The following is a 16,088-nucleotide window of genomic DNA, read 5'->3' on the forward strand; positions in this document are numbered from 1 at the left end:
AGGTAATATTTAAATGTTTATTGAAAGTTGAATAATGACATTTGTATTTAACATATGAGGGTAAAGGTCTGCACTGGAACTCAAGAGACCAACTCTGAAAGAGAGAAAATTTACAGTTCACCAGAAAGAAACTCTTCAGTTCTCTATTTTAGAGGTAGAATTATTACCATAGTAAAAAAATAAAAATAGAGTTATTCTATCTACACTGTTTGATAAACATGCTCCTAAAATGATATACAGTACAAGCAAACTAAGAGTGCTGAAATTTCCCTCTTGTGAACTGTCAAGCTCTGTTTTCGCCCTTAATGAACCCTTTTAATGAAGTTTATCACCAAAAGATTAAGACGGTTAAAGTATGTGAGATACAGAACAAATACATTCCTATGAGAGATATATATATATATATATATATATATATATATATATATATATATATATATATATATATATATGACAGAAATGCTTAATGAGTATCTAAGTCCTAATGACAGAAACCACCGCTATTATTGTTTCACAAAATTCTACTTAGGTAAGGTAAAGTCATGTTTCTGTAGCCATCAGCTGGTCTAAACCAGATGGAATGGCTGTTAATGTGTTCTAGAATGCATACGTTTCAAAAAAAGACAACAAGGTTAGTTTAAAATGACTCATATTTTTATAAGTTAGTTTTGAAAATTTGGAGTAGGTTAAATATTCACATAAAATATAAATTGTCTGAGTTTTCTTTAACTCCCATCCTTGGTAATCTATAAACTGGAAAAGTATTTGAATTTGAAATATCCAAAATCGTTCAGGATATTAGTACCTACAGATGCATCTGCTAGTAACTGGGGAGAGTACTAGAATTTCCTCATTTCCTTCCTCTTTACTTTATCTTTGTTTGTGTGCATAAGACAGTGGACCACCTCTGTCTCTCTCTCTCTTTTTGATTAACTATAAAACTAGGGGGAATTCAGTGGTAAATCTGATTTGGCTCAAACTAAATTCATTAAGGAGTGAATAATTTAAAGCAGTATTTTTATACACAAAGACAGGGCCATCACATTTTCCCAAGTTCTTCCCACCGGTGTCTGGGGCATGACATGATAACAAGTTCTGTGTGGAAAAGGTCTTCTGGTTTTGGACACACACATTTTTAGAGATTAACGAGGTACAAAATGCAGGTCATGATAAAATTTACTTGCACCCAAACAAGCTTCTTGAATTTGGAGTCCTTGAGCTGATTGCCATAGCATCTGTTCTGCCTTATCTCATGAATCATGGGAAAATGCTCATATTAACATGAGAGAACCCTAGGGCTACCACTACCCTGAATGTGGCAGGAGTTCCTGGGTCAGTAGGTGCACCAGACCCGCACCAAAACACCAAAAGAATAACCTGTTAACAGTGCATGCTGGACACAATCTGCCACAGCTTTATAAATATATATATATATATATATATATATATATATATATATATATATATATATATATAATTGCATTCATTTTAATACATTAGGCTGCAATTGTGTTGGCCACAACATCTTGTGAGGCCACAATTATGCTGGCATACTGGGGGGAATGCTACATTGTAGGTAAAAACCATGGAGAATCCAGAAATTTAACTACGCATACTGCAACTGGTAAGTAAATGCCCCTTGTAGTGTTTGTATTACCCTGTTCCTGTGATCATTCTGCTTTGTAATGCTGAGACATAAAAAGTAATACTGCTATTATTGGCACAACAGCCAGGCTTGTGACCAGACTGATTCAAAAATAGTTGTATCATTCACAATATGATCATATCCATGAATATGCTATGAGGCTTCTTTTCTTAGCATTACAGAGCAGTTTGTTGAAACACCACATGTGCCATAAGCTAAGAATACAGTTGTCTACTGCATCATATTAAGGGGCAATTCACCTTAAATGAACTTTACAGTAGTATACTTCAAAACAGAATCTGTTCAGGCCTTCCTCTTAGTAAATTTAAACAGGCATTAAAAAATAATACTGTTTTTTACTTGACAAAAACTGGTCATGTGTGGTGAATTTTGTTGTTTTTTATACCACATAATAAATCTGCCCATTAGTATTAACTTAGTAGGCTGCATTAATTATTTTTTGAATCCAAAAAATCTGAATTACAATTATAGTTTTTACACTTTCACTCCTATACATTTAATCTACAAGGTTTTCGGCCACGTTTTATAAATACAATATTAAGAGGAATGGAGTATTATATGAGTTATACACTACTAAATACTATACAATTGAAATAACCTTATTTTGTTCACATGATGCAAAGATAAAATAAAGAATCCTAAGATCAAGTTTTCAGTGTTTTCATAGGACACTTGAAAAATATTTGTAAATCAAATGTAGCAGCTTACCACTGTGCACAGGGAACTATTTATATATTTCTATGTTTAATGGCTCTCATTGGGATGCTGCTCAGGGCTAATAAATCACACTATCCAATCACCAGATTTGGAAGTGTCAGTTTATCCTTCACATATACCGGCAGGGATGGTATGTTATTATCAGCTCAACCAGCAACATTCATTATGCCTATCCATCAACAGCTACAAACGTGAATCCAATTCATTTCAGGGAGATTTACTAGGAAGAATTATTTTTTTCTAATTTTGAAGGTCTGTAAGAATCAATATTGCTGCATTTAGAAATCTGTCTTGCTGTCCATTTTTTTTAGTGGAATTGAATATCCAAAACTGTAAATTTTCTTCTACAATGTACTATGCTTTACAGTAACTTGTTTTGCCTGGTTTCCTTGTTGCTCATAGGAGTCTGCTTATCCTTGAATCAGGGGCATATTGCACAAATTCTAAACTTGCAAACACTTGTCGCATGTACTTTCAAAATAAATTGGCTATTTTTTAGTCCTGACAAATACTGTAAAAGGAAAAACAACATTATAACAACATTACCAGAAAGAACAGGGCCCTGTTGTGGCCTGCTCTTTTCGGGATTCCCTAACCCTAAAGTGTGGGTTGAAATGACATGCAAGTAAGGGGATGGGCAGGCAATAGAAGGGGGTGCTTACATGTTTAGCACAGAGGGTAGTTTGTGCCTATTGTTTCACTTGCACTTTGCCCTGAAGATAGTAAATAGTAAAAATTACAGATGATCCCTTCTCATCATAATTTAATTTATGCTTATCAGCTGGAACTGCTATAATGCATGAACTGGCAATAGTACAACTGACCTCTCTAAGTTGACTATTGCACAACATCCCACTGTTAGGTGCCGATTTATGACTGCTCAAGCAATCATAAAAGAAAAACCTTTTTTTGACCTGAAACCCCTTGTGTGTTCCTTAACTTATGCAGGGTTACCTTCATGATGGCCCCTTAGTTTTGACAGTGAGCGTTGTTGTGTTGCTGTCTACAGTGCATTATATGGCAGGTAACATTCTTGTATAAATGTAAATAAATTGAATAAGAATGTTCTGTGCACACAATAACCTATGCCTCTTATTTCCATTTTATAAACAGTAGCTACTTATATGCTCCACTAAAAGGGATATACAGCTATGGTATGACAGTTTTGGTAATGCACAGGATACAACCTTTAGTTTTTGTCAGTGTGGGTTTAAGAATAACACAATAGTCACACCTGGTACTTTCATCACAATTAGCCTTATTTAGGCAGGACAGTTCTGAAAACAGGAAGGCTTACCATGAAGTAGGTTTTGGTGGGTGAGGACAGTGTAGGAATTTAATTTTGAGAGGACAGTCAGTTTTTAATCTGAAATAGTCTGAAGAACTGTAAAATAATGGCAACAAAGCTGGCATTCACATGGACTAAAATAGACCTTGATAATCTGAAATCTAATCTGGTGGCCTAATATGTCTAAATAAAAAGCAACACAGTGTTCTGGCAAACAAAATCCATTGCAAATAACATAGTAGAAAAAGTAAAAAACAGAAGGGTACCTGGGATGGTTTCATTCCAGTGTAAATCCCAATAAAATCAATGTCTCTCTTTGTCAGTTCTTTTGTGAGCCTTCCAATTACTTTATCTGCAACAATGATAACAATGATTTACATAGTGAAATAACAAAACAATAATGCTACATTTTGGGAAATGATGCCTTTATTTAGTCGATGGTTTCCATTTGCACGTGTAATGCCACCAGCAGAGGTCAGTTCTCCCTTCTGTTTCCCTTATAAACCCATCAGTAAGCAGTCTGACCAATTGGATCAGTGCAATCTGGCGCAATCATTTGTCAGATTTTTTTTTTCTATATTGTGCTTAAAATGAAACAAAAACACATTTGTCCTTCTCATTGAGATAGTCAAATGTCTTTCCAATCGGCAGTATGTTATTTGGCATTCCCTAGGAAGAAGTCTACAGCAGTAACTATAGCTACAAAGAATGTCAATGACCTTTGCTTTTCACAAAGCACAGTCACATTTAAATGAAATTTATGCTTCCTTGTTGTCATGCGAACACTTTGCAGGACAAAGATACTTATTAGATTTCCATCTGCTTAATACAAAATACAACATTATTATATTTAATGCTTATATTTCAAGTACAAAAACTGTTAAGCAATGTTTCAAGTATTGGATTTTAGAGATAAACCACAGCATATAACAGCTCTATTAAATGACCTTACACACACAAGCACACACAACCAATAGGCACACAAATCAGATCTTTCATCTCTGAAGTAAAATGAACTGTCATGCAAAGGCGCCCCTGCACAATCCCGCCTCACATATCATAAATGAGAGATATGGATGGATAGAGAGGTAAAGGCGCCAGTGCACAACCCCGCCTCACATGTCATAAATGAGGGATATGGATAGATAGAGAGGTTGGGCTTTCCATTAGCAAATAAAACAGCAAGCAGATGCACAAGATCATTATTATAACCAAGTGCCATAAATAATCTGTAAAATATACTGTATCCTTATATACTTGGGTTTCTACTTGATGTCAGAAATTATAAATTGCTTTTAATGATGGCATGTGCACACAACCAGTTTAAACGTATGTATAATGATATAATATAAATGCATTTTTGCCATATTTATGTAACCTTTTTTTATTTACACAGGCAAGGAATGATCTGTAAATTCTAATATCTTTATATTACACAGTAGTGGGAATTATGTCCTATAAAAATACCAGGCAGTGGCATGTGCAGTATACATTATCTTCTATATAATACCTATGAACATATCTATCAGGCCAGTGGCACACACAGTGTTTTCTCTGCTGCTGTAGATATGCCAATGGAGTAAAGGCCAATCTATTCCCATCCCTGTCGTCTTGTGTGCACTCTGAAATTGCAGGGCAAATATTCATAGTTTCGCATTTTCAACATGGAATCCACCCCTTATGCTCACAGAAGGTCTGATGCCATGTCTTTTGCAAAGGACTAAGATTATATGTAATCATGTCCAATATTGCCAAAGCATGTATTACCTGGATGGATTGCTACTCACCATTTTCAGAGAAGGCTTTAGCAGCAGCTGTTTTACTTGATCTGCAAGCAAAGAAGAAATATCATGTGTATCAGTAGCAAAATAAGACTTTTCAGTTTTTACAGACTTGTATATACTCCATAGTTTAGTAAAGCATCACCGCTCTCTGATAATTATTACCATAATTTGTGAGTTTGTATTTGCAAATATTCAGCATGTTAGTTAATGTAAAGGTGGACTGGTAACATATAACAATTATGTAATCCTGAAACAATATTAAGTGTCATCCACAGTAATATTATTGTCAAAGAAGATAGTGTACCACATCTTTTAGATCCACCCCAGGATTATATATATACACTATATTTTGTCACACTGACAGCAGCCTAGAGTACAGTATGTGCAGTGAATCAGCAGGAAAGAAGATGGGGAGCTACATGGGTATGTTTGGAGGTACAGATCATTAATGCCAAAAGACTGTGATGGCCTTTAGCTGCACAGAAGACAAAAACATAACATGCAGTATTTATAGCCTAATGCTTTAACTTAGTGCAACATTGGTAAATAGACATATATACCTATGCAGATAAATATTTACTGGTGCATGCATGGTATTTACTGGTACATGCATGACAATAACTTTGTATCTGAGTATATTTATTTATTGTAGTTCCCTCCCCCCCCAACGCACTTTGAACCTTTGCAACATTTTTCCTTTGTAAAAAGTAAGTAAGCAAGAAAGGTTAACTTTGCAGCTTTAGAAGACTAAAGACTTCTGCTATTTTACTCCAGATTTATTGATTAAATAAATTTCTCCTCCTATTTAATACCAAATATTGTCAACATATATTGGCAGAATAGTCACTAGAGGAGCATATCCAAGTCCATACATATAAAAGGCCTAATTTGTCAAGTGGGTGTCAGGGCCCGAGGGCTCAGATTAGGATTAACGGACCAAGGAGGAAGCAACAGGCTCCAAGCACAGATCCAAGGGGTGTAGAAATAGTGAAGTCATGCCCAGGTAAGCTCAGTTCAGGCATTAAGGTTCTTAGTCAATAAACAGGCCAAGATCAAGATGAGGAAAGATGAGTCAGAATAAGTAATAATGCACCCAGGAACATACAAAATTGAACCTATAATCGGGCAAGGTTAATAGCTACTGACGTCTATTTAAAGGGAATTTTTGTGCCGAAAACGGGCGCTGACATCACGCCACACACAATTTGATAAGCTATCGGTGAAACAATGCATCATAACGTGTGCAACCTCTGGGCACTGCCATCTTGCCCTGCAGTGCTTAACAAGTGACATCATCCCCTCTATGAGGGGGTAATCTGGGTACATTATCATATTGAATGCAAGGTGTGGTGGATGCTACTTAGTGGCACATAAAATTATGATGGAATTCTGCAGAAAAAGCTGCACTGTGGGTAAAAAAAGAAGTGAAATGCATCTGATTAGTGTACCTTGTATTGCTTCATAATTTATGTCATTGCATACAATACCACATGAATAAATGTCATCGTTTTAACTGGAAAAATAAATTATTATTATTATAATTGCACCTTTTAAATGCAGAAAATTAATTTCTATACCTTGGAACTGGCAGTAATTTTACTATGATAAGGTTAGACTTTTCTTTCTCCAGTTCCACAGATGATAAACTGAGAGCATCAGCTCTGATTAAGTTCCAGTTTGCCTGGTTTTTAAAGTAACCTGGGAGATGGTGAATTGTTTTCCAGTTCACTGCTGGTAGAACTAAAGAAGACGGTGAGGAATTCAATAATGCCTGAAATAAATATATAGGAAGAAATAAGTTGATTTTTGCTCTGATGTAAGAAAAGTATCTTAGCACATATCATTCAAATGCATAAACCCCACTACCATATATATATATATATATATTCGGTCCACTTTAATAAACCTTTATGATTGACATCTACTGACCCAAGCGTGATTGATTCTGGAGTGCCGTCACTGGAGGGATTCTATATATATATATATATATATATATATATATATATATATATATATATATATATATATATATATATATATATATATATATATATATATACCATATTATTATGCCAAGATCAGATCATGTTTCACATTCAAGCAAGGCTGCTAATACCAATGGACAACTAAACCACTATATATATATATATATATATATATATATATATATATATATATATATATATATATATATATATATATATATATATATATATATATATATATAAATAAATCAAAAGCCTGCTATGACACACCAGCCATTAGTCATGTGTCAGGGCAATTTTACTGAAAGCAGAAGCAATTGCATTTTATTTAACCTTAATATACTTTCTGAGCACTCTTTAACATATTCTTCAACATATTCATATTCATATGATTAAAAAAAACTCACCTTCACATTATAGAATATGTCTTCAGATCCACTGAAAGAACTGAAATAATTGAAGTCTTCCATACTCAACTGCAAATGAAGAAAATAAGTAAATGAAACATTTGCATTCCAGGATCATGAGATGCACCATTAAAATTCCCAGTCTACATCTTTGATCCAAACCTGTGTAGGGAAATCCTCAACATGTTTTTGGGCCTAGACAGAATACCATGTAATAAATATGACGGGGGTTGTTCACCTTTAAAGTATCTTTTAGTATGATGTAGAGAGTGATATACTAAAATAATTTGCATTTGGTATTTTATTCAGCAGATCTCCAGTTTGCTATTTCAGCAATTTGTTTACTAGGGTTCAAATTACCCTGGTAACCATGCGCTTATTTGAATAAGGGAATGGAATATGAGCCTGAATAGAAAGATGAGTAATAAAAAGAAGGAATAACAATACATTTGTAGCCTTACACAGCATTTGTTTTAGATGGAGTCAGTGACTAGATAGACTAGTTAGATATATAAATCCTAACTGTTGAAAATATACAGACACACATACCGTTTCCTGGAGGAATAGGATGATAGTTTTTTGGTCTGCATTAATTGCTGGATCAAGCAGCCTATGAAATTCATGTTCTGAGGTTACATGCCCACCGTGTACTGTTGGTTTAAATTCCAAAATAGACCTGAAAATAATAAGAATTGTAATTTATTTGAAAAAAGTTGATAATGTGCACTTGTAATAATAGAAAGGAATGATAACAAGCACTTTGTTATATTGTTTAGATAATGCATTGTATTAATTATGGTACTGATAGCAATTAAAAGTTATTCTACATACATAACAAAGTAATCAATGTTTTTTGGAAGCTTTGTGTATTTGGGCCTTAGATAGTCTAACAAAATATATTAGTTATATTTTATAAAATATATTATCAGGTACTTTTGTGTAAAGCTTTGAACTGAAACTGAACTGTTAAAAAGTGTGGCTATGTACCAACCAGGTAACAAGCAAGATCGTCAGTTGTCAGTTGCTTGTATGACTTGTCTCCCATGTCTTATCTTGTTGCCACCATGCCAGAACACATCATTACTACAGCATATTTATCACAAGCATTGACTATGATGTAACTGGAAACTATACAGCACAATTTAAAACAGTATTGAAAACTTCACACGACTAATACAATATTATTTTTCTATTATTTCCTTAATATTAATTCCATCTAGATAGATACTGAATAGGATACTGTTTGAATAACTTCTGTAATGTGATTGCCAACCATTAGGAAGCAGAGATAAGATTAAAAAAGGTTTGAATTAGGTTAGTAATACATTAAATTGCATTTGAAAGTAGCCATAATTCCTTAAATGTTGTGACTAAAGAAAATCTAGGCAAGGAAGCTGTGCTATGCTGTAATTAGTTCAGTTTTCTTCTTAAAACTGAATTGTAGGTCTTGTCTTAGAAGCAGTTGTGAGTAATGCCACTTGATACTTTGAAAATCTTACAAAATCAAAAAAACTCTGTGGCTGAAATTGGAGAAAATATCCACAAATTGCCAAGTTAAATGAAGAATGTCATTACATAGATAAATACACCTCGTATATAAAGGGGAGGTATGTTGTACCCATGCTAAAACTAAGCTGAACAGACATAGAAAATAATGTCAAGCTGTCCCTGTTAATGGCTCGTCCTCACATATTAATGCTAATACCACTGGACTTTATATAAAATTACTAGTGACATTACACAGAGCCACAAAGCACTGGTAAAAATGAAAAATAGTATACTTTTCAGAAGATTATGTAGCATTTCTGAATTTTTTACTGTCTGCCTAATAAAAATGGCATCATTCATTGCATAGTCAATAAAATGATTATGCAGGACACCATCCTGCTAAAAGCATGTATGCAACAACCTTGATTTAATAATGAAAGACTTTATTTAACCCAAATCTGATGATACAGTAGAATATACATCATTAGTATTTTTTATTAATTGAAAGAGTATAGAATTCCAGCACTCTCCTGGTAACAGTTAAAGACTATAATGTTTTCCCAGAAGAAAAGAACTGCACAGTAGTTTGCCATCTGTGAAAGCCAAAGGCAATTCTATTGGATACGTTTTGTAACACAACAGGTGCCCTAATTATGCTTGACAATACATTTTTTGTTTGGAATCAGTTTCCTTGCAATCTTCTGTGTGATGTTCAGCCAATTACTGGCAAACAAATATGTGTTATGAACATTTGTCCCTAGGTAGCAAGCTGTGTAAACCAACACAGTTTGTGCATGATACTACACCAACCTGTCAAATTTTGAAAGCAGAACAAAAGTACAGAGAAGGTCAAGTTTTACCAAAAAGTGACTGACCCGCTTACATTCTGTATAAAATCCTTAAAAACTACAATAAAAGTTCACATATAAATATATGTATCCTTAAATAAGTACTAGAGCATCCGTGACAAGTCAACCACTTTACAGCACTTATCAATAATATTCAGTTTTAATAGTGACAATTATGTAGACATAAATTCAGGCATCTAGGATAGCTATAGCATCTGCTTTTTGGCATCCAATTATCCAGAATGGGCAATGCAGTGATTTTCAATTAAACCAATTTACTAACTGTTTCTAACCCAGATTTTGATTCCACAAGCTGTTGTTTAATTTTGGTTCCCTTGGAAAAAGCTATTGTCTTCCCAGTCAAGACAATGGGCAGTGGGGTTAGGGGTACAATTACAGCCAGAGGAATAAGGCTCAGTGTACCATTAGCTGCACCTTATTAACTATTCTGCTAATTTTATTTCTGCTGTTCCTTACTTTATTTATTCTTCCTACTATAGGGCAAATTTACTAAAGGGCGAAGTAACTGACGCTAGCAAAACTTCGCCATCGTTCGGCAGCCTGGCGAAGTTTGGCGATGTGAGCGAAGCCGTTTCTGGTGAATTTCCGGAGGTTAGTGAATTTGCCCCTATGTCTTTTGCCACAAGGAACTCTTTATATTTACACATCATACATATATGCAAGTATATTTGTATATTATACTGATATATTCTAATGTTGTTAGAATATCCCAGTAGCACTTCATAAACTGTGTTATACATGCACACCTACATACTGCCCTACAGACACAAACTACTGTCTTTTGTATCCATTGTTGTAATGTTGTTTTGTGAACTTATATGTAAATGTTATGGGATCCATGATCTTTAACAAGGAGTCTTCCCAGAATAAGAAGTTCCATGCCTTCAGGCTACTGAAACACATTTGGACAGCATGGACTTGTGCAACATCAAGTACTATATATTAAAGCAGAAAGATATAACAGTATATAAGGAAGATTGTTTATTTAATCTGGACACTATGAAAAATGGCATTGCTGTATTTAAGAACTCTCAAGGTTTCTGGACAATAGATCACATACCTGAGCAAACTCCCAGAAATAGCATATTTCCTCATTCACCTAGAAAACCTCAAGTCATATTGACTTTATCAAGAAGGCAAAATTTTTATAATCAACTTGAGGAAAAAGAAGGAGTTGTACATTTTAGGTTTATTTTCTAAAGTTGAAATTCTGAATACAGTGTTCCATGTGTTTATATAATAGCTCAACCACAATGAGAACACATTTAAGCAATACTAAGCTTTTGTCTGGTTCACAATACTCACAACACAGCTTGTTGTTTGGAGCATACACACTCATTTTTTTGTTGCTGTTGATAAAAGAAACATCAAGTTCTGTAATGTTTTTGTGACCTTGAAACCACCTTTTACCATTAAAGAGAAAGGTCCCTGTTGGCAAAACAGCAGTTGTTTATCAAGAAATACACAGCAAAGTTCTTGCTTTGCAAATGTGTGAGCAGAACACCTACTGATAAAATGACTTAATGACAGGTCTATTTCTAAAACTCCAAAATGGCACCTGCCATCTGATGTGATGTGGGTTCAATAAGATTGCAAAGGGTTATTGCAATTCAGTTTTTAATATTTTTTTTATAATTAGCTTTGCAACACATTAACAAAAGTGGAAAATTGCATAATTATATGGTAGAAACGTATAATCTTATGATGACTACTGATTTATTGCATGGTCATCAAACTGAAGGGCACTTGTACTTAGTATTTGCATAAGAGGTATAATTGAATGAGCAGTAACTAAGTTGCCCATTGTGGCTATACCAGTCATAAAAATAACATCCATTATTATCTGCCTAACGTAATAAAACTTGTGAGAAATGCCAGCAACAGACTGGTAAAAGTCTTTGTTGGCACTCCATCATCCATCCAGGTGTTTTTTTAATTTATTAAGGTATGATTATATTGTGAGGATGGGGTTATGCAATGTTGGAATCACTGCAGATCCCCCAACCTTCACAAACTGCATGTGCAGGGGAACATTTTTAGTATACTTTGAATAAAGCTGCCAAAAAAGTTTAAACTTTATAAAATAATAATCACTGCAATCTTTGAATCTTATCTTAGATCTGGTAGCAATATCACAGGACAGGCAACTTTTATGAGCAGCTCAAAAAACAATTCTTTGCACTGACTTTATTGACCTTTATTTTCCTGACGATAATTTCACAGGCTTAAAACTTGGGTCACTGACACACCGATCTTTCCTTATTATTTATTTTATAACTAGAAAACACAATAATAAAATATTAACACATAAGTAGAATTGAATATATCAATAACACAGTCTCTCCTACAAGATCCACAAATATTAGTCATTATATTGAATCTAAAACATTATAAACCTCATTTACAACAGCAAGTGGCCACGTTCTAATGAACCCATATCGATCACACATGTATGTGTGTATTGAAGCTGTTCATTAAAGGTATTTGCGTCCAAACATGGCCCTTGCACTTCCATATACAGTAGTTGTGCTAAGTGCCATTGCAGTGCATACAGTCTGTACAGATATAAATTGTACGGAAGTGCACCTATTGATGCCGGAGATCCACCTCCACCTTGAACATGGCAGTAATCCCATGGTTCCCACAGTGAGTTGAGTCAGTAGCCTTAATAGACTTGTACTCATTTTGGCTCATCAGGTGCAATTGCAACAGAGTTCAGCAGGAATGAAGCTTGAATTCTAGGGAAATACCAAGTTTCAGAGTAACACACAATAGCAGATGCTCTTAGACTGCTGTAATTCCCACTGGTGCTCCATCGCTGGCAACCAATAAAGGCATATTCATGTAGATATTCAAGTATGAGAATCACAGGCTTGAGGCAGAATAACAGCTGTTCAGATTTTTATTGTTTATCCAAACAACATATTTCGGGCATCAAGGGCCCTTTCTCTCTTACACTTAAGATAGGACCCTTGATGCCTGAAACATGTTGTGTGGATACACAATAAAAATCTGAACAGCATCCTGACGGATGATATGATCATTAACTGAGTCATGGTACAATACATTATTTAACCTACTTTAGTGCTGTTACAATCCTGTACCTTTGATTTCTGTTATATTCTTTTCTTTCTTTTTCTGTTTTAGTTATTTTGCTTTGTAGTTTTGATTTATTAAGGCTGTTCATGACATAATCGTACATTAACTGTAGAACTAAGCTGTTGAAAACAGTAATTTTAGCCATACTAATTGTGACAGATGTACTTAAAGGGGTGGTTCACCTTTAAGTTAACGTTTAGTATGTTATGGAATGAATAATTCTTAGCCACTTTTCAATTGGTCTTCATTATTTAGTTATTTTTATAGTTTTTGAATTATTTGCCTTCTTCTTCTGCCTCTTTCCAGCTTTCAAATGGGGGGTCACTGACCCCATCTAAAAAGTAAATGCCATGTAAGGCTACAAATGTATTGTAATTGCCCTTTATATTACTAATCTTTTTATTCAGGCCCTCTCCTATTCATATACCAGTCTCTTGTTTAAACCAATGCATAATTGCTAGGGTAACGTGTACCCCTACCAGATTGCTGAAATTGCAAACTGGAGAGCTGCTGATTAAATAGCTAAATAACTCCTGTTATAAAATATATATAATATAATAAAATATATAAAACAAATTGTATATGAATAGCATTATCTACATCATACTTAAAGTGAACTCAAACCCCTTTAGTAACTTTGAAAATTTAAAAATAAAGTTTAAAAAAATCTGAACAGTAGTTATTCTGCCTCAAGCCTGTGATTCTCACAATTGAATATCTACAATTGTTGGCAAATACACTGCATTGTGTTTCTATGCAATTAGTATCTGAAAAATGCACTTTCTTTTTACTTTTACCATTAACTTAGGCCATGGGTAACTCATCCCTCTGTCCTGCTTTTTATGAGGCACTGTGCTCACACACAAACCAAGGACACACATACATGCTAGCTTACATCAGAAAATGAAAAGACTTCCAGACTTCCTGTCACAGTTAGAACCTACATTATTTCCTGTCAGGTGATTAGTCAATATACGTATACTGTATATATATATATATATATATATATATATATATATATATATATATATATATATATATATATATATATATATATATATATATATATATATATATATATACGTATATATAGTGAATTCTCTGCTGGTAAAGTGTTAATTCTGAATATACAGTTTTCCATTAAAATGACCCTTGTATTGAAAGAAACAATGCAGCAGATGAATCCTTTGTATAGTGTTCAGAGAGAGTAGTTATCTATCACGCCAAGCAACTTGTGACATAATGGAATTCTGTAGCCACCTGTACAGCATTCAATGACTTGGCTCTGCCTTTGAAATCCCTTTCTGCATTCAGACACTTTACTAGGAAAGCCAACAACTTGTTGCTATGGAATCGTGAAAGCATACTACATTTAGAAATTGCAAAAGCAACAAAAACATAAAGAACAACTACCTTGCCACATTAGAGAGCAAATGTCTATTTATATTTAAATAGTGTAGAACAGTTAAGAAGTATGTTCTTTAAACTGTCCTGTTTCTGCCATCAATCACCTTTGCTCTATTATAGTAGCGTCCAGCATTGCAATTGAAGTGACTTACTCCAGAGTTCATACACAAATTATGGATTGGACCTGCTTTCTTGATCCAGACAGCTCTGTAGTTTGAATTAATTATTTATTATAGAACATTTCTTTCTCTCTGCCCTGCAGCATTATTTTAGGGAAGTGCCATTCAGTTGCACTGTGTAAATGTCACTAGGCACAGCATGCCTTGCACAAGATGTAAACGATTAAAAGCTTGTGCCTGTTTTTTTTATGCATAAAGGTCTTCAGCATACTGCAGAGTAATATACTACAGGAGGTCCCTTCAGTGCTGAAAGGGGTAATGTGAGAATAAAGAAGCTCTTGCATAACCTTCTAGCTTCTTGACAACTAAAATAAAGTGGAGTCTCTCTTTCTATAGGTCTATATCAGTTTGCTGTGCTGACCTTTAGTGAAATCTCATTAACACTCTTACAACCTAAGGGGGTGTCTCCTACTGATCCCATCAAATATTTAAGATGTTTTTGTATCATGCTGTTTATTGTATTTATATATTTATGTTTAAATCAATGGTATTAACATTTTCAGTAAACCATCAGGACTAGGAGTCAATGAAAACAATGAAAGTGCAAGCTAGGAACCGGAGGCAATAATTTAGGATTTGCAATTACAAAAAAAGCTCTGATTTCTTTATACTATTCTGCATAATGTGAACTTCTCTCTGATATAAAGATACAATAGAAATTAACTGTAAATCATTACTCAGCATGTTAACTTAACTTTTTCCTCCTCAACCTCCATCACAATATTCCTTCCCACGAAGTGGAAAAATACATATTTCATTGACATGGGCAACCGCTGTATACGGTACATAGAATGTGGAATGTGACAGGGTACTTCATATACAGCCAGACCACATTCTCCAGGCTAATGGCACACAGGAGCTTTGACAACCGCCGACCTATAGCAGATAAGAGCAGTAGAGATGCTAATGCTACTGAAAGAGAAGTGGCCTGTGAAGCAAATGCCATTGAAGTGACATTTCCTAGCTGGCTGTATTGCAGAAAATATGCAAAACCACACATCTCTGACCATAAAGTATACTATCAACATGATCAGGCCCACCAGTATCAAGAAATATACAAGCAGAAAATGGTAATACATTTTTCAGTATCTAAGTCTAAATCTAAGTCTAAATCTGACTTTTCTCTCATTTATGAATGAAAATAGTGAAGAGCAAAACAAACACCTTTTATGTTGTCCATTCTAAACGTAAACAAAATG

The 16,088-nt window shown here is 34.3% G+C and overlaps 1 protein-coding gene across 2 annotated transcripts in view; it reads right to left on the reverse strand.

Moving 5' to 3' along the window:
* Positions 1 to 16,088, reverse strand: part of atp6ap1.1.L (ATPase, H+ transporting, lysosomal accessory protein 1, gene 1 L homeolog) — a 31,323-nt gene that overhangs the window by 12,574 nt on the left and 2,661 nt on the right. For both annotated transcript variants that reach the window (XM_018250582.2, NM_001172231.1), the window contains 5 exon segments: positions 8,397 to 8,523; positions 7,848 to 7,916; positions 7,033 to 7,226; positions 5,459 to 5,499; positions 3,938 to 4,023 (listed from right to left, as the gene is read on the reverse strand). In XM_018250582.2, coding sequence (XP_018106071.1) covers positions 3,938 to 4,023; positions 5,459 to 5,499; positions 7,033 to 7,226; positions 7,848 to 7,910 — 384 coding nt within the window. In that variant the 5' untranslated portion in view covers positions 7,911 to 7,916; positions 8,397 to 8,523.

This window comes from Xenopus laevis, chromosome 3L (assembly GCF_017654675.1).
Source record: "Xenopus laevis strain J_2021 chromosome 3L, Xenopus_laevis_v10.1, whole genome shotgun sequence".
NCBI classification, from domain to species: domain Eukaryota; kingdom Metazoa; phylum Chordata; class Amphibia; order Anura; family Pipidae; genus Xenopus; species Xenopus laevis.